Here is a 27,301-nt window from a genome sequence, read left to right on the forward strand (position 1 = left end):
ACGAGAATTCGTAAATTTGAGTGGACTAACTTGTACAATTTCATGGGCAAAAAATGGCCTAAAATATAAACGTAAGCAGTACATTATACCACATGGTCAGTTTTGACCTGATTTGTTCTTTACAATATATGATCATATGAATGAATCATATACTAATAGATATATCTTCTGTAATCATTGATTCTTTTCTGTGCATTACCATACAATTAATAAGGATAGACTTGCTTTCTTTGTCCTTGGTTCTGAAGTCTAGTTATCACTAATAACTGAGCAGCAAACAAAAGAGCTCATTAGTTTATCACTGTGTTTGTTCGAATATTGATAACTATAATATTAGTCTTATAATGAAATCGAATATTTGGGAACTTCCACAGAGAGGTTATCCTAAATGAGGTATTTGTTAACAGGAACCATAACAGGAACTCGCATTTTACAAATGATAAAACACATTTATATTATCTTCAGAAGAACTAACGAGGGGGAAAAAGTTTTAGCATATGAAACGATGAATGTGGCAAACTCGCTACATAATTAGCTGAACTGAGATAGAATACGGGAGCTCGAGGATCATGATGAAACCGGTAAGAAGATTTGAAACAAACTAATATTATTGATTACATTATAGTAGTGTGTTTTCCAAGACTAATATGTTATTGTAGAGTGAAGGACATGTTTGCTTGTGCAATAAACGAAGTATATTATTTAGACGGGTGAAAGTTAAAGTGGTGTAAGTTATTTTCTTAAAAAAAAAAAAAAAAAAAAAGTCACACATACCAAATGTAAGAAAGTCAACCTGTTATTAGAAAATGTGAAGTAAGTCAGGACTTCATTCTCAAAGACTGTTCATTTCAATAGATTACTTTGAAAGTTCTAATGATAAAGGAAACAGTTAGTCAGACAATAAAATATGACTTACACTACTATAACTTTAACTCGTCCAATTAATGGGAAAGATATTATGCCTTACGTCACTATACTGGTAACTTTAATCCGTCCCATTAATAGAAAAGAAAATATGACTTAGACCACTGTAACTTTCACCGTCCAATTAATAGAAAAGAAAATATGACTTACACCACTTTAACTTTCACTCGTCCATTTAAGAGTTATTTGCATCATCTTTTCTTTTTTGCTTTTTAAGCATATCGATTCAAATGGAGAGTTATTTTTTATTTTCTTTGAAATGAATTCGAATTTAAATAACGTAGTTTTACTGTAATTTCTTCTTGAAGTGAATTTGCTTTAAATTCCATTTTTAAGGTGGATCACTAGGTGTTCTCGGTGCTATGCTAAACGCTGCTTGAATAGTGCTGCGTTGCCATATAGTGTCGAGTGTTTACTGATGCCAGATAATAAAGGAAGAACTCATGGAATTCTGCTTGGGTACTTACTGGAGAAATTAGTTCTCGACCCTTACTGAAATTCAGAGCTAAGTTCCGCTTGTCGAACTGCAACGCTAGAGTCCAGGTATTTTCTTATTGTGACTGTCACACCAAACATACAAATTTGACAACAACGCATTATGACGTTCTGCTCAAGTTTCTTCTCAAAATCTATTTCCTTAAATGTAAATTAATATTTAAAGATAATGTAAAACAAAACAGAAGGAACGGTCAAACAATATATCTATTTCGTATTAAGATCGTTACTCTAAAATAATTTACACGTACAAATAAACATTTTATAAAACTGAGCACTTCTAATGAAATCAAACAGCAATTGCTATCTTGTGTGCTTATTGTAAAACAAATCAAATATATATATATATATATATATATATATATATATATATATATATATATATATATATATATATATATATATATATATATATATATATATATATATATATATATATTACCTTTTTCGATATCAGAAGACACAACCAAATGAATCAGTGTCTTGTGTTGTAGCTGAAACATAACTCTATCTTATAGTACAATATTTATAATATGTAACGTTTCATTGAGCAGTAATTAAGGGAATGAGCTAAAATATATACTGACTTCCGGGTTGTGATCCACCTTAAGTATTAAAATTTTAAGTGACAAAATTTAATTTTCACCAGGTAAGGTACATTCGATTAGATTTCAAGAAGAAATCAGTAAAATTAAACCTTAAAGTTACAGTTTATTTCTAACGTCTCTTCAGGCTCCTCTAGGAGATATTAACAATTAGGAACACTAACATAAATAATAATTTTAAAAAAAGCCAACCCACTCAGATGAATACCTCTCAATAAAACTTGTAACCAGATTCAGGGTAAAGAACAATCTTTATTCAGTAATTAAATCAGAATAAACTTAAAAAATATATAATTCTCCAAATAGCGAAAGAAATCTTATTCAGAGCTCTTTAGATTCGGAGCCCTGTCTCTTAAGTTTGAAGCTCAAGCAAAACAACATCCTATCAGTCTCTATTCAGACTTCACTGATCAGTCATCTCTTCACAGCTCAGTCCTACCCTAAATCTATCAGGAAGGCCTGACTCCAACCTTCCGTTCAAAAAAAAAAAAAAAAAAAATCTAAAAAGTACCTTAATGAATTAATGAATAATAATAATTTTGTGGCAATTGATTATTTGTCATGCTATCGAAATCATTGTCATTCATCACACGTTCAAAGAATCTCGTCACTCATGTCGAGTTTATAAAGTAATTTTTGGACAATGTAACTAACTCATTGGGATTGAAATTTTAAAATCTCGTTATGATAAAAATGATGATTAACTCTGAACTGATGGATAGTTATACACAAAATATTTTCTGCGGAATGATGAAACAAAATTTTCCTAACTAAAATCTTACTTTTATACAGTAAAGCAGTGACTATATAGATTCAAAGTTAGAGAAGATCTGTGTAGTTTCCTAAGAATCATGAAAATATAAATCAGTTTCCAAACTACTTAAACTCCAATATTGGATGCACGAATGGATAAAGAATTAACAATGATGCCACTAGTAAAAAGTGGCAAAGCTTAGATAAATGTTTAACTGTACTTCTTATACTAACTTCAAGATTCTGAAACTAATGAAACTATTGTTAAAGATGATCGTCCATGGTATTACGAGAAAAATGATCTCAAATTTGACGTCCTTGAAGTATCACTTATATCAACGGAGAAAGTGCCCACGCTTGGATATATTTCTGATTTGAGGATGCAAAATTCAATGGAATTATTTTTAAATATAAGCCTATCCGTCCGGGATCACGAGAAAAATTACATCGAAGTTGGGATATTTGAGATACCACTTATACCAATAATAAAAGTGTTCACGGTTGGAAACAATTCTAATCGGAATTTATATACTAGAAACTTGTTTAAACGTACTTGTCTATGGAGTGCACAGAAAAGTGGTCTCAAATTTGGAATATAACTAACTAACTAATCTAACTCTATAGCCTATGGTACCCAGAGATTCAATGTCGCGTTAACAAAAGCTCAACATTAACTTCTGTCCTTAGTCAACTGGATCCAGCTTCTTTGTATTCCTATCCGTCTTAATATTATCCTCCCATCTTTGCTTAGGTCTCCCTAACGGTCGTTTCCCCATTGGTCTTCCAGTTAAGATATTGAAAGCTTTCCTACCTTCTTCCATCATGGCAATACGACCTGCCCACCTGACCCTCCTAGGTTTGATGACACTAACAATGTTTGGTAAATCTTATAAATTATGTAGTTTCTTGTTATGAAGTTTACGCCATTCACCATTCTCGTTCTTCTCGAGTCGAATATTCGTTCCAGGATCTTGTCAGGAACATTCGTTTCAGGATCAAAATACTTTCAGAGTGCGATCTTCCCTCAGAGTATGCGACTATGTTTCACAACCATAAAAATATCCCAACTTTCATCTAACTTTTCTTGTGATTCCTGTGTGTCTGCGGATCGATATGTTTTAAAGGAGTCTCATTGGAATCAGCATCCTCGTAGCAATTTCACTATTTGCATAAACAGACTCTCAAAGATTTCAACTTTGGGGTCATATTTCTTGTAACCCCATAGACGGGCATGTTTAAAAATAGTTTCATTAGATTAGCAACCTCAAATTAGTATTAAAAAATACAGTTAAAAATGTATTCAATCGTAGACGTTCTTTTATTAATGTCATGATCATTAGTTCTTTCATTTGTGACACACATTAAGTGTAAATCTTCATGCCTAATTTTCGAGAAAATTGACAAGTTTCTTTTTTTATTTTTTGTCAACCTAAAAGTGCATGCAGTACGATAAACACCCCATCCAATAAGATGAAACATACTAAAGTTATACATTTATCATATACAGTTATACATCGATTTTTTTTTTATTGTAACACTAGCAAAATGACAGTACACACACAGTATGGTGAAGGAGATATAGCCCAAAAGTATTAAACTTTTATTTTAATTGTGATATTGTCTAAAGGTGCATCGATAGATCATATCGAGATGAACAAAATGGCATCCTTGAGATATGATTCTTATGCGTAGTTTTCTGAAAAATTGAAAGAAACAAGTAATTATGACTTAAAATGCATGTCATTTCTTGCCAATCTGGTGCAGTTGATAGTTTTTTTCATTCAGCTGGAATATTTATATCGAGAGTTCTAAAATGGCACCCGCTGACAACAGAAGGCTATTATTCAGGTCAAAATAAAACAAAAATGATATACCCTCTGGGGCCTCCTTCAGCCACTATGGGGAATCAAACTTTCACTATGTTGCAACGTTGCAGATTAACTTGGAACCATTAGCCTTACTTCCTCGAATCCATCAAGCAATTACACCTATTGTTACACTAATAAATGGTGCTAGTGTCAACGCCTGTAGACCTTAACTGCTATCTAGAAAGAATCGAAGTAACTATTTGATTGATTGGTAGATCTCTAGGTTCTTCATCTTCGACGTTGCCACATAGTGCAATTCGCGTCTCCAGACGAGGACCCGAAAGGTATACAATTATATATATTTTTTGCTTTATTTTGATGTTCTGTAGACTTGTAGAATGATGTTCTGTGTTTCATATATATTAAAATATTAGTGTATATTCTGTGTATGAAAAACATTAATCGTGAAGTAGCAGACTGTGCTCATTTTTCATTTTTGTTTGATTTCTATTTAAAATGACCCACATATTACTTGTAAAATATAATTGTCACAATGTGCACTTATTTATTGAATAAAATTCTAATATTGTGTAAAATTCATATATATATATATATATATATATATATATATATATATATATATATATATATATATATATATATATATATATATATATATATATATATATATATATATATTCTAAAACAGACTAGATAAATAATAAATATTACAAGTTTTAAACTAGCAGCTAATACGTACAATGAAATCAACCAGATTGTTTGTATCCTTTTTCATACATGATGTATTGGTCATTTGATCATTCTTTTTTAAAGAGTAATTTTTGTGTATGATCAAAACATAATTACACTTTTTCACCTACATTATTTCCTAGAAGTGATTTTCATGAATGGAAATTTGTCACATTTCATTCCCTGTTGTTCCTTTCATAGAAAAAAAAAGATACCTTCTAAAAGAATAAAGACAATAAGCAGAATCGAGAGCAATAGGGATCGTTTAGTTCAAAGCTTTTGTACGTAAGGTTTAGTATGGAATCCATAAAATAACAATCACATATTTCACGTCAAAAATTAACGTAACTCATTTACATTCAGTGTTACAGAAATAATTTTGATTTCGTTTTCAAAATAACTTACAATTACAATATCAAAAGTTGTAATAATAGTTTATAATTACTGGATATTTACACTTAAAAATTAAAACATATAGTAAAGAATAGCTTTTCTTTACTTTCTATAACTGGTATGAACGAAACTTCCATTTTATACATTTTGCAATTATTTCCCTTGAATATGATACGAGAGTGACTTTTCTTTTTTTACTCTGTGAGAAGTTACACTCATTTGAAGATTAAACTAAAAATTATGTCAACATATATTGATGATGTCATATCTTCCAAACCCTCAACTGGATACATTAGGACTTTTTGTGAGCAATACTTCTCAAATAATATAAAAGTAAGCAAGAAGCTTCTGTCGCTATTTTACCCACCACCTTCGAACGTCAGTATATCACCTAAGATATTGGGCCTACCTGCAAGATCAAAAATAGTCGTCATCAGCATCGACGAACTTCTGCCAATGTTCTGGAACGCCATGGATTCCATCGGGTTGAACTTGGACCGTATCAAGTGCATTTTGCACCTCTGCTAGGGATTTGAACTGGCATCCTTAAAGGTGATTGTCTGAGGAATGGAACAGGTGATAATCGGACTATGCAATATACGGTGAGTATGGCGGATGCAATAATGTTTCCCATCCAATGCGTAATATGGTGTTCCTGGTCATCCTAGCCACATGGGGCATAGCGATGTCCTGTAACAGGAGGACCCCTTTGTGATTCAGACATACTGGCTCCAGAGTTTTGAGTTTTACTTGAACATGGCTCAACTGCTGACAGTACACAATTGTATTAATGCTCTGACCATCTGGTAGCAGTTTCCGATGTACGATGTCGCGAGCAGTTCACCAAACACACACGATATCTTTTTCTGGTGCACTGCTGTTTTCGGCTGTTTTGGAAGCGGTTCATGGGATGTTAACCAATGATGATGGGCCGTGGAGCTTCGTACAGGACTCATTTTTTATTACATGTCAATACTCTGTTCAGAAATGGCTCTTTCCTCAGACAAGATAGCATAGGAACAAAGGTATTTGCCTGAGTTACCTTCTGGATCGCAGTCAAATCTTGTGGGGTTCATCGACCAAACTTGTAGAGCTTCCCAAGTTGATGGAGGTGCTGCTGAATGGTTTCTCCACTCACACTGAATTGTAGTTCCAGTTCCTCACATGTCTGGCCACTGTTCGCCTCAATTGCTGCATCAATTGTACATGTGTTGGTCTTCCGGCACGTGGTGCTTCTTCGAGTGTTTCATCACCGTCCTTAAACTTGTTAAATCACCGCTGCACTGTCAGTGTAGTCACAACATTCTCACCAAAGGCCTGGCATATTTTCCACCCCGCCACAGCGGCGTTTGACCCCATGTTTGAACTCGTACAGCAGTCACGCCGTTACGACGCCCTGTGGAGGTTCCATGTTCAATCTGTCCTTAAACAAGTTCACGGTGTAACTGAACTGCCACAACCAGGTAGTATGTTGGATATACCCACACCAACTACTCTCCTTCGCCTCATCTCCATTCGCATTTACGTCACGATGTGAGGGTCAATTGAACCCAGACCTCCACAAAAAGCGACAACTTTTTTGGTTACCTTTATACTATGTACATATTCCAGCAAGTTTTTTGAATTTTTTTGGTAATCCACAAATAAATCTAGTTTCACTGTACTAGTAGGCTCATATTTTTGTTTTTAATCGTATTTGTTTTACTGTGCCTTTCACGTAGAAATTGTCCGCATATCATTATTGGTGTCTGTGCCTTGAGTTTCGACACCCCCATCAGACATTTCTCCATCTTATTAACACACGGTTAAACAGAGATATTATACGTGTGAGTACGATGTAAGTTAATAATTATATAAAATAATTTGTATTATTTTACGTTTTTTCAGGTTATAATATTAACAACTATCTTTGCCATATCCATGGCAGAGGAAGCGGCAAATTCTCTATTGTTGAAACTGATGACAACTGGCGAGGAAGCAACGAATTTGCCCTCGTCCCAACCGATGTCAACTGTCGAGGAAACAGTGACACTGCAATCGCAGAAAACAACAACAAGTGTTGAGCAAACTACAAAACTGTACTCGTCCCAACCGATCTCAACTAGTGAGGAAACGGAAAAATTGCTTTCGTCTCAGTCGACGACAACTGAAGGGAAGACTTCGACACTGCGTCCATTCACGTTGATGACAGCTGACCACAAAACGACAGAACCGGCCACAGGTCTTCCTCAAACAGCACCATCCACTAAGAAACCAGTTCACGTTATTGTGAATCATCGACCCAAACCATCGGGTACTAATGGAAATGTTGTGATTGTATCATTTCTTTATGCTCCCCCAATGGATGAGTGGTTTCCATATAACCCCCTATATATTCCTCCTGAACAATCCTATGCATATCCTGACATTATATTTGGTTCCTACGGTAACTATGGTTATGGTGGATTTGGACCTTACGCACATAATTACGGATAACAACTTCAAACTCGACTTTGTAAAATGAAATTAAATATACACATGAATTAGAAAGAAGACATGTTTCGGTCCAAATGAAGAAATAAATATAATTTAAAAGATGTTGTTTTATTTCTAGTGGAAAATACCCATTTTTGGTCACTAGGCTATATGTAGTTTAAAGTCTACAACACACCGCATAATAACTGCAAGTACACAGAGGGAACCTGTAAGATGTGTACAAACTCCAGGAAGTGATTCGTGACATCAAAAGGAGGGAAAATGTCTCTTGCAAGTTGTCAAATTCCGCGTCGTGTACGAGTGACAGGGGTGCCAACTTGGAATCGATAATCGAATGCTGACAATTGAAACGGAACAGAAAATGTACACAAGCTATCTCTGTCTGCTCAACTGTCTAACGCTGTTGCTGATGTTCATTTTATTTATTTATTTATTTATTTATTTATTGAACAAATTCCCAGATACAGCATAACTTTGCCATTTTACACAGGGACATGCTAACAAACGAAAGAAAAAAAAAACAACAATAACAACAACATAGAAAAAAGAGTGTAAGAGTAAAACTATTCCGTCAAAGCTCGTTTAATTGCTCTTTCAAACACTGGGTAGCTCGAAAAAATGTCTACATCAGTTGTTACTTGATTATAACAGTTTGGTATTCTATAAAAAAGAGACCTCTGTATAACAGCCAACCTAGGACGGGCAAGATGGAATAGGTGGGTATTCCGGGTGATGCGGGAAGGGACACGTAAGGATAGTTCCTGAAGTAATATTTCCGATCTTAAGCTTCCATTAACTATTTTATGTAGATATTTCAGGTCAGAGATAATTCTGCGTATTTCAGGAGTCTGAATATTAAGATGTCGCAAGAGCTCCTTCTTAGATAATATTCGAAGTGCAGGAACACGAAAACGGACTATAGCGATGAAGAAATTGAGAACAGAATCAAGTCTGGAGAGATGTGTAGGTGCTGCCATGGCCCATATGGGAGAGCAGTATTCGATCTTGGGCGCTATTAAAGTCTTATAAAAAGTTGCTAATGAAGAAACAGTGCGTAGTTCGGTGAATCGATAAAGAAGTCCCAACATGCGCATTGAATTCTTTAGTATTGAGGAGATGTGGTCATAGAAGGTGAGTTTTGAATCAAAGATGACACCAAGATCGTTATGACTAGCAGAATGTGTGATAGGGGAATCGTTGATATGGTATGTGGAGGGAACAGGAGACTTTTTCAAAGTAATAGTAATACTGTCACATTTCTTACTGTTGAGTTTCAAGTGCCACATTTCACACCAACCTGTAAGGTAATTTATGTCTTCCTGTAGAGCAATTGTGTCATGGAGACACGATATTTCTCTGTATAACTTACAATCGTCAGCAAAAAGCAGAAGGCCACTAGGTTGAGCTGATAAGTGCATGTAGACATCATCCATATACAGGACAAACAGCAGAGGCCCAAGCACACTTCCCTGAGGCACCCCTGAGATCACGGGTTGGGGGTTAGAAGTCGCCCCTGAAAGAACAACTCTCTGTTTACGGTCCTTCAAGTAGCTTGTGATTAGAGAGAGAAATTTGCCATGTACATTAAATCTATTGGAGAGTTTATGAAGAAGATGAATGTGACTGACAGAATCAAAGGACTTCGAGAGATCAAAGTAGATAACATCTAATTGAGTATTGTTATACATACATTTGACTGCACAGGAAAGAAGAGTACTTAAGTTTGAGAGACTTGAGCTTTTTGGTAGAAAGCCGTGCTGAGAACTATGGATGTAAGGTGAGGTGAATTTAAGTAGCCTGTCTTTGATTATTTTTTCGCAGATAATTGATATTACAGAAAGAAGAGATATTGGCCTATAGGAGGATACGTGATCTTTAAGTCCTGATTTATATATTGGGGTCACGTGAGCTAGTTTCCAACTGGTGGGATAATACCCTTCCTTGAAGCATCTATTGAATAAGATAGATAAAGGAACCGCAATAACTGAAGCAGTTTTGTTGAGAAAGAGAGGATTAATTTTATCAGGTCCAAGTGATCTATGTGGAGATAACGATAGCAAGAGAGCCAGAACTTCGCCCGGGGTGGTAGAGAGAATGGATAAGGTGTCCGAACAGATGGAGCGGAGAGGGAGGAGATGGGTTGTAGAGGGAAGGGAAGTAAATGTTTTGCAGAAGTAGTTATTGAAGAGGTCGGGTCTTTGATCATCACTCGCTTCAGTATTTTCATCTTGAACTGTTGCCGGTATGCTCGGAGATTTTGTTCTAGATTTAATTACAGACCAAAAGACTTTAGGGTTACTAACAGTAAAATCACCAATTGAATCCATGTATTCAAAATATTTACGTCGCTGTACCTTCTTGGCAAGACTTCTAATTCTAGCAAAGTTTTTGTATGTGTAGTCACTCGGATGTGATTTCCATAGAGTCCAGGCAAGCTTTTTGTTTTTAAGAAGTTCACGAAGTTCATTGTCGTACCAGACCGGAAACCTGTTCGATTTTGATGCTTTCACCGGCACAAAGTCCTTTATGGCTGAGTGGACTACAGATGTAAATAAGTCCACAGCGTCGTCAACAGTTCCTACCTCTAGCAAACACCAAGGAAACAGTTCAATAGCCCGGCAGATGTCGCCCCAGGGGGCTTTCTTCCAAAGAAGTTGTGACCTACTTTTGAGGGGCTGGTTTGTAGTAGTGGAGGGGAGGAAATCGAAAGAAACATCCAAGGAATCGTGATCCGAGGGAAAAAGATTTCTGCATTGGACAACACAACGAGGTTCTAAATTAGAGAGAATATAGTCAAGATTGCTATTATTGCGGGTATTATGCATATTATGTTGACCTAGACCAAGTCCATGAATAAAATTGTCCATGAAATAACTGTCGTTTCTATCTTTAGCGACGCCATGCTTGCTGTCCTGCCACGTGATGGAAAGGTTGAAACCACCCAATAAGATGACGTCACCGTGTGACAACGCATGTAACAGTGAGTCATGGCAAGCTTCTAAGATGTGCTGGGGGGTATTCTTGTGCGGCCTATAGAAGCACCCAATAAACACAGAACGACGCTTTGGAATAAATACTTCCACCCAAATGAGTTCACAATTCCGTTCGAGATCCAGTCTACTCTTGCTCTTCCACTTATTATTTACACAAATCATCGCTCCACCTCCACGAGTCATAGCCACATTTAACTAGTTTTGATGTCACGAATTACGTCCCGCGATTTGTGTATAACTTTCTGTTTCGTTCCAATTGTCAGGATTTGATTGTCGATTCCAAGTTGGCACCCCTGTCACTCGTACGCGACGCGAAATTTGGCAACATACTTTCGATAACAATAGGACTTTTTGTCTTCTTCTGATGCCACGAATCATCTCCCGGTGTTTGTCACATCTTTCAGGTTCACCCTGTATATGTCAAATTTTTGAAATAAAAACTATATACTATATATATATATGAACCGACTACAGAAATAGCACTAAAATAAGGAAGTAATAAAAGCGCTAAAAGCACAAAACCATATTAATAAAGCACTTAAAAGCAGAAAATAATTCATTACTATTATGATTTAAAATATTTTGAGGTCGTGCTAAGTCGAGCAAATTAATGCCTAATATAAATTTATTTCTATGATAATTTTATGAAGCATTAATTTGTTTGGTTTGGCACGAATTTAGAAATATTTTCTATATGGTTATAATTAAATATTTTCTGATTTTAGGCGGTTTATTATTATTATTATTATTTTGTGCTTTTTAGTGTCTTTATTATTTTCTTCTTTACGTTTTGAAGTCGATTCATTTTTTAAAAACTTTTATTTTCTGTTTTCTAGTGAGCTTTTGAAGTCTGCTATTTTTCTGGAATTTAAAAGTTCGACAAAAATGGAAAAGTTCGGTTTAATGTCAAAATGTGGGCTATGTGCTTAGGGACTGTCCACATATTACGTAACGCTATTTTTGACCAATTTTTACCGCCTCCCTCCCCCTTGTCACACTTCGTAACGCAAGGCCGAAGCCCACCCAATCTTCGTTACGTAACATTTTTTGATTTTTGTTTTTTGTTTTCCACCAATTTTGCTTATTTTAGGGGTTATTACAATAAAATAAACGGCTGATATTTAGTATCTCCCCCAATCTTGCACATATAATATTCAGTGTGTTACTTACTTTACAAAATATAGCTGAGCTAGGGACAGCTAGCGAAGGGAGTTATAAGCCCGCAGGGCCCTTGTACTTCTACCTTTATCACAATTTAGACAAAAACCAGGTACTCGGTTCTGGAACCATGAAACGAGTTCGGGGAGATACTAAATGCCACCCCCCCCAAAAAAAGCTATTTTTAAAGGTAGAACTTTTTGTTATTTTTAAAGGTAGAAGTCCGTGTATTCTGAATACATTTTGATGAAAAGTGAAACAGGACTTAGCAGATTGGACGCAGCTAGTTGCACTGATCAGGTACTAAATCTGATTAGCTAAATTACTACAAGTAATTATCATGAACTCTTATTACTCACTTATCATATTTATTCACTTAATAAACTTGGACATAATCTAAATATACTGACGAATAATGCCGTACTCTTATCTTAAAACCACAAGCTATCGTAACATGAATCTAACTTTTCATTGCAATTATCAAAGTCAACATAAACACCGGTAAATACATTTCTTTCTCTTCTACTACTCGACGTACCTGGCGTTAGAACACTAGTCATTCGTTGGCAACTCTCGTATCTCCCACTATTCAATACCCAACACATTTCTAGTGTTTATTCGCCAATAAATCAAAATATTAAAAATGATAGTACTGTAATAATATTTTGAGCCCATCAAATTGGTTAATTAACCAGTCTTAATTCTTCCAAATTGCATACTGTCGTTTTCCTATGGAAATCGACCCATCCAAGGGCGCCCATATTGTGTTTTCCAAGGGTGTGCAAGTATAAGCGAGTTCAAGTTTCAAATATAGTTTCAAATTTCGCTGTAACTAATGTAAAAATTCTATTGGGTTTTCGATATTCCCAAGTACAATTTCCTCTTAGGGGGCAAGCGCCCAACCTTTCCCCCCTGATGGGCGCCCTTGGACCCATCTCTTAATTTAAACTAGAAATACAACTCACTGAACAAAGCAACGTTTATTAAAAAAATAATAAGTGTGTAACAGTTTCGCCAACTAACTGAACATATTGGCTTGATCAGACACTGTAACAAACAAGAGGGAGTTGCATATAGTTTTTTTTAATTTCTATTATGATTAGCTGAGTCTATTGTGACCAGCCAATCAGCGTTCAGAACTAGTTTCTAGGATCTTGTTATATTTCTACACAACTCCCTCTTGTTTGTTACAGTGTCTGATGAAGCCAATATGTTCAGTTAGTTGGCGAAACTGTTACATATTTATTATTCTTAAATAAACGTTGCTTTGTTCAGTAACTGCTTCATACTAGCTTTGTTATCTTAAATAATTTAAACTAGAAATACAACTCACTGAACAAAGCAACGTTTATTTAAGAATAATAAATATGTAACAGTTTCGCCAACTAACTGAACATATTGGCTTCATCGAACACTGTAACAAACTACAGGAAGTAGCGTATTTTTTTAAATTTCTATTATGATTAGCTGAGTCTATTGTGACCAGCCAATCAGCTTTCAGAACTAGTTTCTAGGATCTTGTTATATTTCTACACAACTCCCTCTTGTTTGTTACAGTGTATGATGAAGCCAATATGTTCAGTTAGTTGGCGAAACTGTTACATATTTATTATTCTTAAATAAACGTTGCTTTGTTCAGTAACTGCTTCATACTAGCTTTGTTATCTTAAATAATTTAAACTAGAAATACAACTCACTGAACAAAGCAACGTTTATTTAAGAATAATAAATATGTAACAGTTTCGCCAACTAACTGAACATATTGGCTTCATCGAACACTGTAACAAACTACAGGAAGTAGCGTATTTTTTTAAATTTCTATTATGATTAGCTGAGTCTATTGTGACCAGCCAATCAGCGTTCAGAACTAGTTTCTAGGATCTTGTTATATTTCTACACAACTCGCAGATTCGAAGAGGTTGCACACGTGAAGCAGCAGGGATATCTTGTGAACAAGCTTTCAACCATCTTCTTTGGGCTTCAGTTTACTCCTTTTCAAATTCTTCTTGTCTTAAATCAACGCCAGAATGCGAATAAACTAGATTTTTCCAGAAATATTCAAATCCAAAAAATAAAAAAAATAAAAAGTCCGAAATGAATATCTGACAAATTAGGTTTCAAATATTTTATTTTGCTCTGCAAATTGTGGATCGTTATGTCGCGGAAAATGTCATTTGAAGAAAAAGTTTTTTTTTTTTTTTTTCAGTTTTACATACGAAACCCCTTAGAGGACTAGAGTGGGTAATGGTTCAAATCAAAAGTTTTGAACAATATTCTCAGAAATAACTCTACGAGTGGGAACGCGAAGGCATTTTCAAGCAGTGGTAACGGTCACTAACAATTAACTCCAGAAAAGCATATGCCGTAAATACAATGCTACGATAGCCAAAAATCGGAATTTTATTGTGTTGTAATGTATGCAGGATTCGTCATCAGTTATACTGGTGTCTAGTAGCGTTTTCAAATGTCTTCTACACGATTCAATTGATATAGGTTATATGCAGGCCGGTAGTCAGCCCGAAAATGTAGGGAGGGGGGACGGCTGAAGTTAGGGGGCCCGATCCAACCATATTATAGTTCATCACAATATTATAGTTCATTTTGCAAGCCTACCGTCAAAATTTTAGAGGGTCCGGCCCCCTAGACTCTCCCAGGATACGGGCCTGGCTATATGTTCGCAATTTCCCAAAACAAAGTTTACTTATTTATAAAAAAAAGAATAGAACTGAATAAAATTATGTGCTTAAAAGATTACATAAACCTGAGAATAAAAATTACAGCAAAAAAGGCGTTACGTAATGGAGACGTAAAGCCCTTCCTTCCCCTTGTCACACTTCGTAACGCAAGGTCTAACCTCCTCCTCCCCTTTGCCGCGTTACGTAATATGTGGACAACCCCTTAATACTGCTCAGTTAAAATCGGGCTATCTAGTATTCACTGTAGAACAGGCCCGTATCCACGGGGGGTTTAGGGGCTGGGTCCCCTAAATTTTTATTGGCCCCTTAAAATTTTAACGATAGGCTTGGAAATGAACTATAATATGGTGATAAACTATAATATGATTGGATCGCCCCCCATAACTTCTACCGGCCCCCCTAAATTTTTGGGCTGGCTACTGCCCTGCTGTGGAAGTAGTTCAAATAATCGCCAGAAGAATGCGAGTGGGCTTATGTGCCACCAGTAGTGAAATAAAATCTGGACTTTCTACTCAACATTTTTTATTTGGCATTTAGCATGAATTTTATTGTCAATCTACATATAATTATCGTTCTTTATATTTTAAACTTCAAATTTTTTGACAGAATTTGCGAAGACAGAAAACTTTGGATTTAATATTAACACGAATTCTCTGTTTTCAGTCAACATTTAATTCCTCCGGGGATATGGTTTTGATCTGTTCCACTTTGTGGAAAGTATTATTTGATTTTCACTTAAAATAATAGACACATGTCTCAATGTTTTTATTTTATATTTGTCCTAGAAGGAAGAAGAAAGGCGGGAAGAAATAAGGGTGGGGTTACAATTGTTATAATTGGATAACCATACATTAAAATTTGTTGAGGTTAGCGATATGAAATTTTGTATTTAGATTTTTCATTTAAAATAAAAAAAGGACATGTTTCAGTGTTATCTTGATATTTCTCTTAGAAGGGATGAAGAGATGCAAGTAGAAAAAAGATTAGGGGTTGCAGTTGTAAAAATAAGATGACCTTATTTCGAAACCGGTTAAAGTTAGAGACGTAAATTTGGCATTTATAACTTTTCACTTAAAATAATTGAAGACGTGTTTCAGCGTTTTTTTTATATTTCTTCTATAAGGGAATAAAAAAGTTGCAATTTTTAAAATAATAAATCCCTGAAGGTTAGAGTAATCAAAATTAGTGTTTAGGTCAGGGGCGGATCTAGGACGGACTTCTGGTGGGAGAGCGGTGGGTAGTAATACTGCTACTTAGAGCTACTTTTAAGAGCTCCAAACTCTGTGATGGGTTTTATTTATATATAAAATAAGAAAGTTTTCTCTTCTGAGGGGGGCAATTGCCCCGATCGCTCCCCCTGAATCCATCCCTGGTTTAGGCTTTTAATTTAAAATAACTGAGGGACATTTGAGCGACGGGAAGAAAGAGGATGGGAGTTATCATTGTTAAAATAACATGGTCACACCTGAAATTAAAGCACCTTTAAGAGTAGATTAATTAACTAATTAAAAACTTGTTTCAGCGCTTTTTGATCTTTCATGCAGAAGGAAAGAAAAAAAGGGTGGATTTGCAATTGTTATTTGCCCTAGGAAAAGAAGACGAGAAGAAAGCAAGGTCGATTTACAATTTTTGTACTGTATTTGTATGGTCATGTCTCAAAGTTTGTTAAAGTTACAGAAATGAATTTTTGAATTTAGGTTTTTCATTTAACATAATTAAATTTGTATTTCAGCGTTTTTTAAATATATATTTTCCCTCAAGGTAAGAAAATAGGGATCGCTATTGTTAAAATAACATGGCTACATCTCGAAAACCGTTAAAGATGGAGGCATCAAAATTGCTGCTGGTTTTTAATTTAAAATATAATTAAAGACGTGTTTCACCTGTTTTTGGTGTTTCCCTTAGAAGGAAAGAAAAAGGTCGCAAGACAAAAGGGCATGGGTTGTAATTTTTACAATATCATTTAAGATTAAAGATGTGTTAGTGATATGCAGGGTTCTGGGGGGCGAGTCCCCAACTAGTCAAAAACTTAGTATGTAATTAAGAATTATTTCACTCTAGCTAGTCCGTCAAAACTATTATTATTATTATTATTATTATTATTATTATTATTATTATTATTATTATTATTATTATTATTATTATTATTATTATTATTATTATTATTATTATTATTGATTTTTAACTAAATACTATTGGAGACTTGACTTAATAGGGATTAAATCTATGCAATCTATGGAACATGTGAATTGCAGGTGTTACCAACTGAATTACTTTTTTTTTTCTCTTTTCAAATTGTTAGTTTTATTGGAGTTTAACATCCATTTTTATCTACAATACTATATGCTCGTAACACGGGATCTTCTGTTTTTTTTTTTTTTTAAAAAAAAGCTACTAACCATTATTCGGGTTTGTATTCCAGAAGAATACCTTTACCAAGAATCGAACCCGAGACTACACTTGCGGAAAGCAGGCGCAGAAACTACGAAGGGGGGGGGGGTAACATTTTACAAATTGAGGCCAAACTATTTATCCAGACATACAACTAAATACGTAAGTTATATTACTCAGAAATGTACTTTCCTTATTACAATTGTCAAATAGTAGGCCTAATTAATATTCAGGTCTATAGAAAAATGATTTTGCAGACTCGATTCTAGTCATTATGGAGTATAACTAGTCCAAGGCTAAATATTATATTATAGAACATAACACAAAGAAAGAAAAGCGAATTCGCATGTATTCAACCATTGCATCATCCCCCCCTCACCCTAACCTTCGTAACTATGACCTTGGTGAGATATCAAATATTTACACAATTCTGCTCTTATTTCGAGTGGGTTTCTTGTATTTACTTCACTAAAATCTTAGAAGAAAAAGCATCAAATTTCTTCCTTCCTTGGAAAACTCTTCGGTAACAGTAGTGGTAGTAGTATTTGTAATGTCAATAGAAGCAAAATGTGTAATTACCCAACATGTATGCAGTTGTTCATTATCCATGTTTACGTTCGTCTGAACTGAGCGGGGAATACCCACAAATTCAGCGGAAATGCTACATTACACTAATCATATGCTTTTCTTGCCGATTCAAGTTGATATAAAAAAAAAGTGAAATGATTATTTTCTTCCTCGACTTCTTGATTAGAAACACGTGTGTACCGTTTGTTAATCGTACGTCATCTTTACCTCTTCAATGTTTTGACTAGCGTCATCCACCTGGCCTCTGGCGCCTATTCTTGTGTCTGCTGTAGCGAGAAAGCTTTACGTAGAAACTGGTTCCCCCTGTCCCAATTTGTAATTTCTGATTTTTTAAAAAAACATTTTATCCTCCACGTGCAAATAATAGGCTCTCCTCTCTCTCTCTCTCTCTCTCCAGCCTTTTTGAAAGTGTCAAGTGCAAATTTGAGTAAACTTTAGAATCCCTATATATAAGAGCGTTTGCTCTATCCATGGCATATACACAAGAATTTTACAACCGTTACGATCTTTACGCTTAATTTTATCTGCACTGCGAAAGACATAAACAAATATTTCAAGATGTATAGAATTTTGGTGAGTATTTGTTTCACTTACTTCGAGAGGTGTTAAAGGTTGGTTAGAGGTTGGTTAGTTGCATCGGAGTTTAGCATCGCTTTTAGCAACAAGGCTATATGAGAAGTGGACCTACAGCTTAACATGAGATCCGAATCCCATCAGCTCCAGCCGGGAGTCGAACCCGGGTTTCTCGCGACAAAGACGCGTACGTTAACCTTATAGCCACAAATATATATATATTCCAAACGTGAACTCCATATGTGAAAGTATTTCTCGTACAGATATTTCAATTTAAGTCACAAATAAGTGATTTTATGATATATTAATCATTATCATCATAGGTATTGTGTCATTATTGGTAGATCACCTGCCACAAAATTAGAAACTTCCATGCACAATAGTCCTCAGCAAACCATTGATTGAATTAGGATGGTATGGGCCTGTATGGCATACTGACAGTAATTTGAGTTGCCAAAAAAGAAATCATACCAAAATTTGCTTTAAAAATTTGTAAATAATTATTCCAATCTATTGAATGCAACAAATATAGGTCTACTGGTAGTAAGTTCTTTCCAACTGTGCTATTCAAGCTAATCAGTTCATTTTTACGTTGCAATTTCTTGTTTAAATGCCGTCCATCAAGTGTAGCCTCTTTTCCTATACATTCTTCATTGTACCACCTTACATTCGACTTACATGTTAGTAATTGAGAAGTTTGATGTAATAAGGGCGTAAGCGAGATTTCGCCCTTTTTGCATCGTGGGCTTTACCGTGCTTGTTTAGCCCCATGTCAAAATTTCAACTCAGTATCGGAATAAAATGCTGCATATACCGGTACATAGTTTTATGTAAGAAAAAAGAAATTACTTAAATTTTCAACATCGTTTTTCTCCATATGCATATTTGAAACTTACGCCCTGATTGCTTCAAACTCCTCAATTTTAATTTATATTCTTGTAGTATTAAGGAGATTACGTGTAAAATGCATGTCTCGTCTCTACATAAATAATTTTAATATTAAATCCCTTAGGTGTGAAATTCAAAATTATGAAATGTGTATCATTGTCAGAGGTGCACTTAGCAAGCTTTGAATAAGCGGTAAAGTATTTTCATAGTAGAATACCACTTCGACTTAGATAATATTGTTGTATTTTTCAGTGATGTGATGTGTGATGATACTTTTCATACCCTTGAAATCCATACTCCATATCTACTATAATACGGTATAAAATGTTATCTTAAATATAAGCGCATGCTCTAGTAAAGCCAACTGTTTTGTACATGAGCTTTGATGTGTCTGGTCCGGCCATTGATTCTCGGTGTCATGGCATTTTCGTTTTGTCTCAGCATTGCGAAGCATTTGGGCAGTTTCTTGAATGAGAATGCAATGAACTAACAATCAAGAATAGCAGTGATGATTAGATGTGCTTACAACTAATCACCCAGCGAACCTACTACGATTATATTATTTCAAATATTATTTGCTAAAATTGATCAGTATTAGCTAGGAAGATTGTAGGTTATGGACATAGCTGCGGTGTTGCCTTCCAACTGTCTTCCATCAAAGTTAAATTTCTGACCATTACGCATAATGTTGTATGTTCAAAACTGAACACCCTTTCTTCCTTTTGATCGTTCTCGCACAAGGTCCAGCAACGTTTTCATCTTAATATTTCTCAAGATTACACAGTAAGACTTGTAAGATTCTGTTGTTAAAACGTCCGTCCATCCGTTCTTCCGTTCACCCTTCCGTTACTTCGAACAATAACTCAAACGGATTCGATTTTTTTTTAAATTCTGATATTTGCAATATTTAGCTAAAGCAATTACCTCGGCCAATTTCATTAACGAAATCAATTCATTAACAACTTGAAGCGTAACGGAGACTTTAACGGTGGCTTTCTAGAGCCCATATCGCATACCTGCAAGTAAGCGAAATTTTGAATACTGTTTTTTTAGCAATAGATAGCTAGAACGATCATCTCGTCCAAGTTCGTCAATGGAATCATTCCGTTAACATCTTAACGGGTAACGACGTGTTTAACGGTGGCTATTGCGTGATCTTGTCTATTGTCTTTACCAGAGTTTACTCAAGTGTTAAAAATTTTATCTGGGATTCAGTTACTACTTTTTTTCTTAACATTGACAGTGTTTAGATCCAGAATGGTGTCACCTTTTCGTAACTTACGTGTATTGATATAGAAAAAAAAACTAAGGACCAAAATATTTTTACAATACAATAAACGTAATTTTCTGAGGGCACGTAACCAGTGGCGTAGGAGAAAAGTGGTCAATCGCTTCAAATATGTATATAGAAATTAAGGAGCTGAAACGAAAGCTGAAGTTAAGATTAAGGTTGCAGCCTATGCAAGAATTCTGTAGTTATGAATTAACTTCTGCTCCTTACTTCTACGACATTAGATGTTCATAGTTCTTATAATGACAGTCAAAGATCCAGATATTTCACTAAAAGTCTAAGAATTTGACAAAGCAAATTTTAAGAAAGCTTCATCTTGTAGACAATTAACAACTTTCTAGCATAATGATTCAAAGATTAACCATAAAGTAATGATTCAAAGCATTCTGTGCGTGTTCGTTGGTTAGATTAGAGTTTTGCTTCCCTTTCAGAACCGAGGATATATTAAACGTAGACCTACGGTTTAACGTAGGATTCGAACCAATGTGTTAGACCCCTTAGCTTCACTTGAGAAACCACGAAAAGTGAACAGCGATCATGCTTGAATTTTCAAAGTTTCTTTCTGAAGCGGTGATGTGATATCAATAATTATTTACGAAGTGAAAAAAAATATTATTTCTCTATTATTTTGATAAGTTATACATTTAATAATTTAAATGCTTTCTCTTACACTTTCTCCAAATAAGATATGTAATTTAAGCTGGATCGCTAGTCACATTTAGGGTAAAACTTTCTCACTAGATGGCAGAGCTCATTGCGATACATGCGATGTTGCCACATGAGTTACGGATAGAAAAGTGTTTAGACACGGCCGCATTTTATACATGATTTACAACAAAGAGAAATGAGAGCTTTTATTTCCATTTTACTCAATACTGCCTGCTTTAAAATTTGAATTAATTATATTCTTTGATCAAAAGTGATTTTTAACTTATGAAACGTTATGTGTATCTCTCAAACGATGACTTTACGGTGCAGATTAAGAAGGTCTATACTAATACACAATCATTACATAAATTTCATCTTTTGGACAAAACAGATCCTCAGTACACTCAAAAATGGTGTTTTATAAGCCTAGTTGTAATCCTTGGTGCAAAACTTATCTCTACTTTAGAGATTTAATATATCATGGCTAAAATCCCCTTGTTTCTTGGGCAAAGAGCAACTCAATTTGCATTTAGGGGGAAATCATATCATTTCTATGGTAATAGTTTCTTAGAAAACGGCAGTTAAACGTTATTCATTTATTTATAATTAGATGCCTCTACGGTGCAGATTAAGGATACGTGTACAAATACAAAATCATTACCTAGGTAGATAGGACAAAACATATTCTTAGTAGGTTCAAAAATGTTATTTTATAGGAGAAGTTGCAATCCTTGGAGCAGCTTTACTTTAGGAGCTTAAATATCATGGCTAACATTCCAGCGTTCTTTTTTTTTTTTGGGGGGGGGGGGAATTTCGACTCAAATTGCATTTAGGGGTAACGAAAACTACTTGCATGGTAAAATTTTCTTTGCAAATTACAAAGATATACGTTTAGCTATAACTAGATGTCCAAATACAAAATTAAGTATCCAAATACAAAACCATTAAACAAATCCGATCTTTTCAACAAAACAGACTAAGTTCCTTCAAGCGTGGTATTTTGTCAGTTGTATTCCCGTGCAGGTATTTTGTAAGTTGTGTTCTCCAGTGTGTATATTTTGTAAGTTGAATGCCTTAGTGTAACTTTACTTTAGATGGCATAATCATCAGGCCCGTATCCAGAGGGATCTAGGCGGGCCGCCCCCCCCCCCCTAAAATTTTCACCGTAGGCTTGCAAATGAACTATAATATTGTTGGGTCGAGCCCCTCTAACTTCAGCCGATCCCCCCTACAATTTTGGAGTAGCTACCGGGATGATAATCATTATGGCTAAAATTCCAGAGTTTTCTGGACCAAACACGGCTACGTTAAATGAAAACTATCACCAACTTTTACTAGGTTGCTTACTTCATACAGATTTGTTCCACAATCCAGGTGGAATGAGGAAACTGAGATAGGGCTTTATGTAGAGTCGTTTTGACGTATGATTAGCGTCATACTAAAGACCTGACTACTGCAGGAAACATATGTTAGTCGAACTCTTCAGTAATCACGCGTCAGAATGACTGCATAAGTTCCCAGAGCGAGTAAAACTACGTTATTAGCACGGGTGTTAGGGTGCCGAAGGCGCTATTTGAAATTTTCTAGTTTAATATTCCACGATTATAATCTGAATCTAAAAGGAGCAGTGATGATGATTATCGAAATGGTGGACTGAAGGAAATGGGAAAACACCGAGAAAATCCACGCACACTATGGATCCTACAGAAAGTCTTCCTGGCGAAAAGTGGGATCGAACGGAAGTGGGGGACGCTTTAATTCTTTTCGAGGTGGGGGTACTTCGTCCGTGCATTCTTCTTCACTTTTACCCCTGGGGCCAATAGGCTAATAAAATGTATTTGATACTTCTATTCGACTATATTGTTATTCAAATATCACTTTCCTGTGTGGCCACCTTTAAATTGAACAATCACATTTGTCTTGGGAAGGTTTGCCAGGCGTGCAAAATTCAATGAAGAACGACGTGATATTCATAATTAAACTTGTAATGATCTATATTGTTGTTCTTCCCAGGCCCGTATCCCTGGGGGTCTAGGGGGCCGGGCTCCCCCTACATTCTTACTGCTCCCCTAAAATTTTCACGATAAGCTTGCAAATGAACAATAATATGGTGATGAACTATAATATGGTTGGATCGCCCCCCCCTAACTTCTACCGCTCCCCCGCATTTTTGGACTGACTACTGGTGTTCTAATACATCATCACTAGCCATGTGCTTAGTTTTCAGCAATTGGAATGTCGATTATTGGGAAATATTGGTCAAACTAAAGGAAATATTTTAAGATATTCAACGAGAAAATAGACCAAAAAATTTAAAGAAGAAAAAAATGGTTAGCGGGAATGTGCGCTCTAAGTTGTGAACTAGGTGACTTTTATTCTCGAGAAAACCGCGGTTTTAATACATCACCTCTAGCCGATTGTTTGTTTTTTGGTCACATTTCTTGCGAAATACTGTAAAATATTGTCTGAAGTTTGGCCACTATTTTCAAACAATCGCCATTGAAATCCGTTGAAAATTTTAAAAAATGGCTAGCGATGAAATATTGAAACACCGTCTTCGACAATGAATACCATCATGTCCATGGGTTTTCTCGGGGTACTCCTGTTTCCTCCGTTCTTCTCATTCCATTAATTTTTCCATCATCATTCGCTTGCCTTAATCATCGTCTTCCTTAGCTTAAAGGGTATAATCATCGGATTTAAACTGAAACATTTCATTTTTTCCACAATGCACAGAGGCCGGCTGGGTTGAGTATCGCGTTGAAGTTAGTCCCGCGGCAAAGCGTTTCGGAGACACATGTCATTGTTTAATGTTTAGATGGCCACACAGAAAGTGACATTTGAATGACAATACAGTTGGTTTCAAATAAATTTTATTAGCCTATTTATCCGGTGTGCCAAATAGGATGCAATTTGCAAGTTGTAAGACGCCATTACCCTTCATCCCTTTCCCAATAAGTTCCCTTATCTTGCAAAATGCGTACGTTTTGACCTCACCATTCCGTCGAGACCCAAGAAAACACCCCAGTACCAAAAATGAAGCGTGTATCTTAAAAAAAAATGGTTTATTCAAACTTTTCTTCAAAATCTGTTCAATTTTGAAATTTTAACGTCCATAATTTGAACAAGCTTGCGATCGAGGATTTATCCGGTTGCCTAATTGTTTTATGTAAAAAGGAGTCGACTGAGCATAGTATCAAAATGAAGTCAGAGTAACACCCCACGACCTTCGTTAGTAAGTGGAATTAATTACTATTTTCCACTAACGGGTTCAGACACTAACGTGTATGTATGAAAGCTCAAAAAAATATATAAATTATTTTCAAGAAGATATAATATTTTACCTAACCAAAATGAATTTCAGAAAAAACAAAGAAAGAAAGAAAGAAAAGAAAAGAAGAAAAGAAAGAACACATATTACATATTTAACGTTCAAAATGATCGTCAAAATAAACTATCTTCGTATTACACGTGTGTATAATATTTACGTGTAAACAAACAGTTAAAAATTGAAAAGCGTTTAGCTGTTTCTTCGAATTATTCTCCCTTTCTCTTCCCTTCCCTTGGCTCCTCGATCTTTTACTTTGAGTTGGATTCTTCTTTTCTGTGTATGATTCCTTCCGTTTCCCCATTTTCCACTTTCATTATTTGTAATAGTTTTGTCACAGTTCACAGGTTCCGCCTTTGGACTTCAAACGCTAACAAGGAATTGCCCTATTACTGTGACTGCAACAGTACACATGTAAGTTTGGTAACGAAGCATTATGGCGTCCTGCGTAAGCATGAGATTCAGCCGCTAAAACTATTTCCGTAAACACAAAATAATATTTGGAGAAAATGTAAAAGATAACACGAAAAACGGTAATATAATATTCATGTTCCGTAATGAGACAACTACTTGTAAAATAATTTATGCTTATAAGTAAAAATTTCGTAAAACTGAGCACAGGAGTAGCAAAATCTAACAGCAAGCGCCATCTTGCGTACTCATCTTAAAACTGATCAAGTTTTCCTCTTATATTTTACTTTTTTAGCTAACAGAATACATAAGCACAGAAAATAGTATCTCATGTTGTAGCTGACGCATAACTCTATTTTATAGTGTAATACTTATAATATGTGCTATTTCTTTACGCGTTGGTTCAGGCAATAAACTAATGCTTATACTGACTTCCGGGTAGTGATCCACCTTAATTCTAAAATTTTGCGACGTACCTTATGGGATTGCTCGACACAATGGTTGGGAAGCGTTTTATAAGATTCATTGCGCTTCAAAAATACTAAAACAGCACTTCGAACGTATTTTGATGTAGGTCATATTGTCGGCACTATTCCAAAATCAATAATATGAAGAAAAAAACAACTTTTAGGAAAATCGTATTTAAAGATTCTCAGTTGAACGAAAAATATTAAAATTAGCCAAAAAAAAGTCTGTAAAGTAAAAGTAAAAGAATTTCCAGAAAGGTTTTAATTTTACGCTGTGTTGATACATCGTAAATAAACAAATATTCATTTAAGAACTGCAGTCAAGATATAAGCATCCGAAAATGCACATTTGTTGTGCTTTTATAGTAAAACGGACGAAGCATTTATCATAAATAGAACATTGTTATGTACAGTATAACATATAACATATACGTTTTCTAAAGCCAGGAAAATGTGAATAATAATCGTTCTTCAATTATTTCTTTCAGTTAATATCCGCCTTCGTGTCGATGGTCATGATAATGTTTGCATTGGCAGCAGAAGACTTAGAGACAGCTGAAGCTAGACAGCACCATGGAGGTGGTCATTACGGAGGAGGCGGAGGCCATTATGGTGGTGGTCACCATGGAGGTGGTGGTCACTATGGAGGCGGTCATTATGGTGGTGGTCATTATGGAGGCGGTCATCATGGAGGAGGCCATCATGGTGGTGGCCACCATGGTTGATACGTTCCAGTCCAGTGATGATGATAAAAATGCGAATCTCCGATCCTCGCATGTAAAGTTCAAGAAAAAATGCAATGATGCGTTTCTAAATTTAATGTTATCACCTCGTTGCAAGTAGCACGTTTTTTTTGTACCTGATGCACTTACAAAGAAATAAAGTTTCCTCATCTACGTTGTAAAAAATGTGTTTTTTTTTAATTACAAATTTGCTAGTTCGTTACCTTGTTCGGTTATCCTTTTGAGTTTTCCGTATTCATTCTAGAAGACAGAGAAAAAAAGTGCAATCTACATTGCGAGAGTTAAAGACAAGTTTTGAATTAGCTACTGAGCTGAGTACAAATTAGAACCACTTCGTAAGTAGTATCCAGCCAGTGTTGGATCTAGAATTTTCTGATGGCGGGTGCACCAATAATTACCAAAATAACCAATTACAATTGAACTCTTCAAAGTGACATGTGACAATATTCTTTACCTCTGACAACGCTGATGCATAGAACGGAGGGGGACTATTTTAAAGAAGGTCGCAAGTAACATGCAGGAAAATGTTCTTCATTCCCCTTGACTTCTGTTTTCTTCCTTAGTTGAGAATTGTTATATTATTTTACTTGGTGAATTTTTTTTTCCTTCAGCCTTCAGAAAATCGACTTAAAATATTGCTTTTGCAAAGCTCTGCTTTCTTTTAAGCCAAAAACGAAAGCTAGAATGTCCCGGAATGCAGAATGTTAGTATTTTCACTCCTAGCTTTCATTTTAGATAGTGTTTATTTAAAAAGAAGGGGGTGTACATGCACCAGTGCAGCAATAAATCCGCCCGCCCTAATATATATATATATATATATATATATATATATATATATATATATATATATATATATATATATATATATATATATATATATATATATATTGCCGCGACCCTAAAGGAATATGAGCGTATGGTTG

General features: G+C 35.3%; 1 protein-coding gene and 1 long non-coding RNA gene across 2 annotated transcripts; both read left to right on the top strand.

Moving 5' to 3' along the window:
• Positions 1-426: 426 nt before the first annotated feature.
• On the top strand, positions 427-8,302 carry LOC145686242 (uncharacterized). The gene is made up of 2 exons (XM_081759339.1): positions 427-581; positions 7,616-8,302. Exons 1-2 carry the CDS (start codon positions 570-572, stop codon positions 8,201-8,203), a joined length of 600 nt encoding a protein of 199 aa, XP_081615465.1. The 5' UTR covers positions 427-569; the 3' UTR covers positions 8,204-8,302.
• Positions 8,303-18,404: 10,102 nt separating this feature from the next.
• Positions 18,405-26,527, top strand: LOC145666183 (uncharacterized). Its single transcript, XR_014127699.1, has 2 exons — positions 18,405-18,602; positions 26,124-26,527. It is a non-coding gene; the product is annotated as an uncharacterized LOC145666183 (long non-coding RNA).
• Positions 26,528-27,301: the final 774 nt, after the last annotated feature.

This window comes from Thermobia domestica, chromosome 1 (genome assembly GCF_964235325.1).
Source record: "Thermobia domestica chromosome 1, izTheDome1.hap1.1, whole genome shotgun sequence".
NCBI lineage: Eukaryota > Metazoa > Arthropoda > Insecta > Zygentoma > Lepismatidae > Thermobia > Thermobia domestica.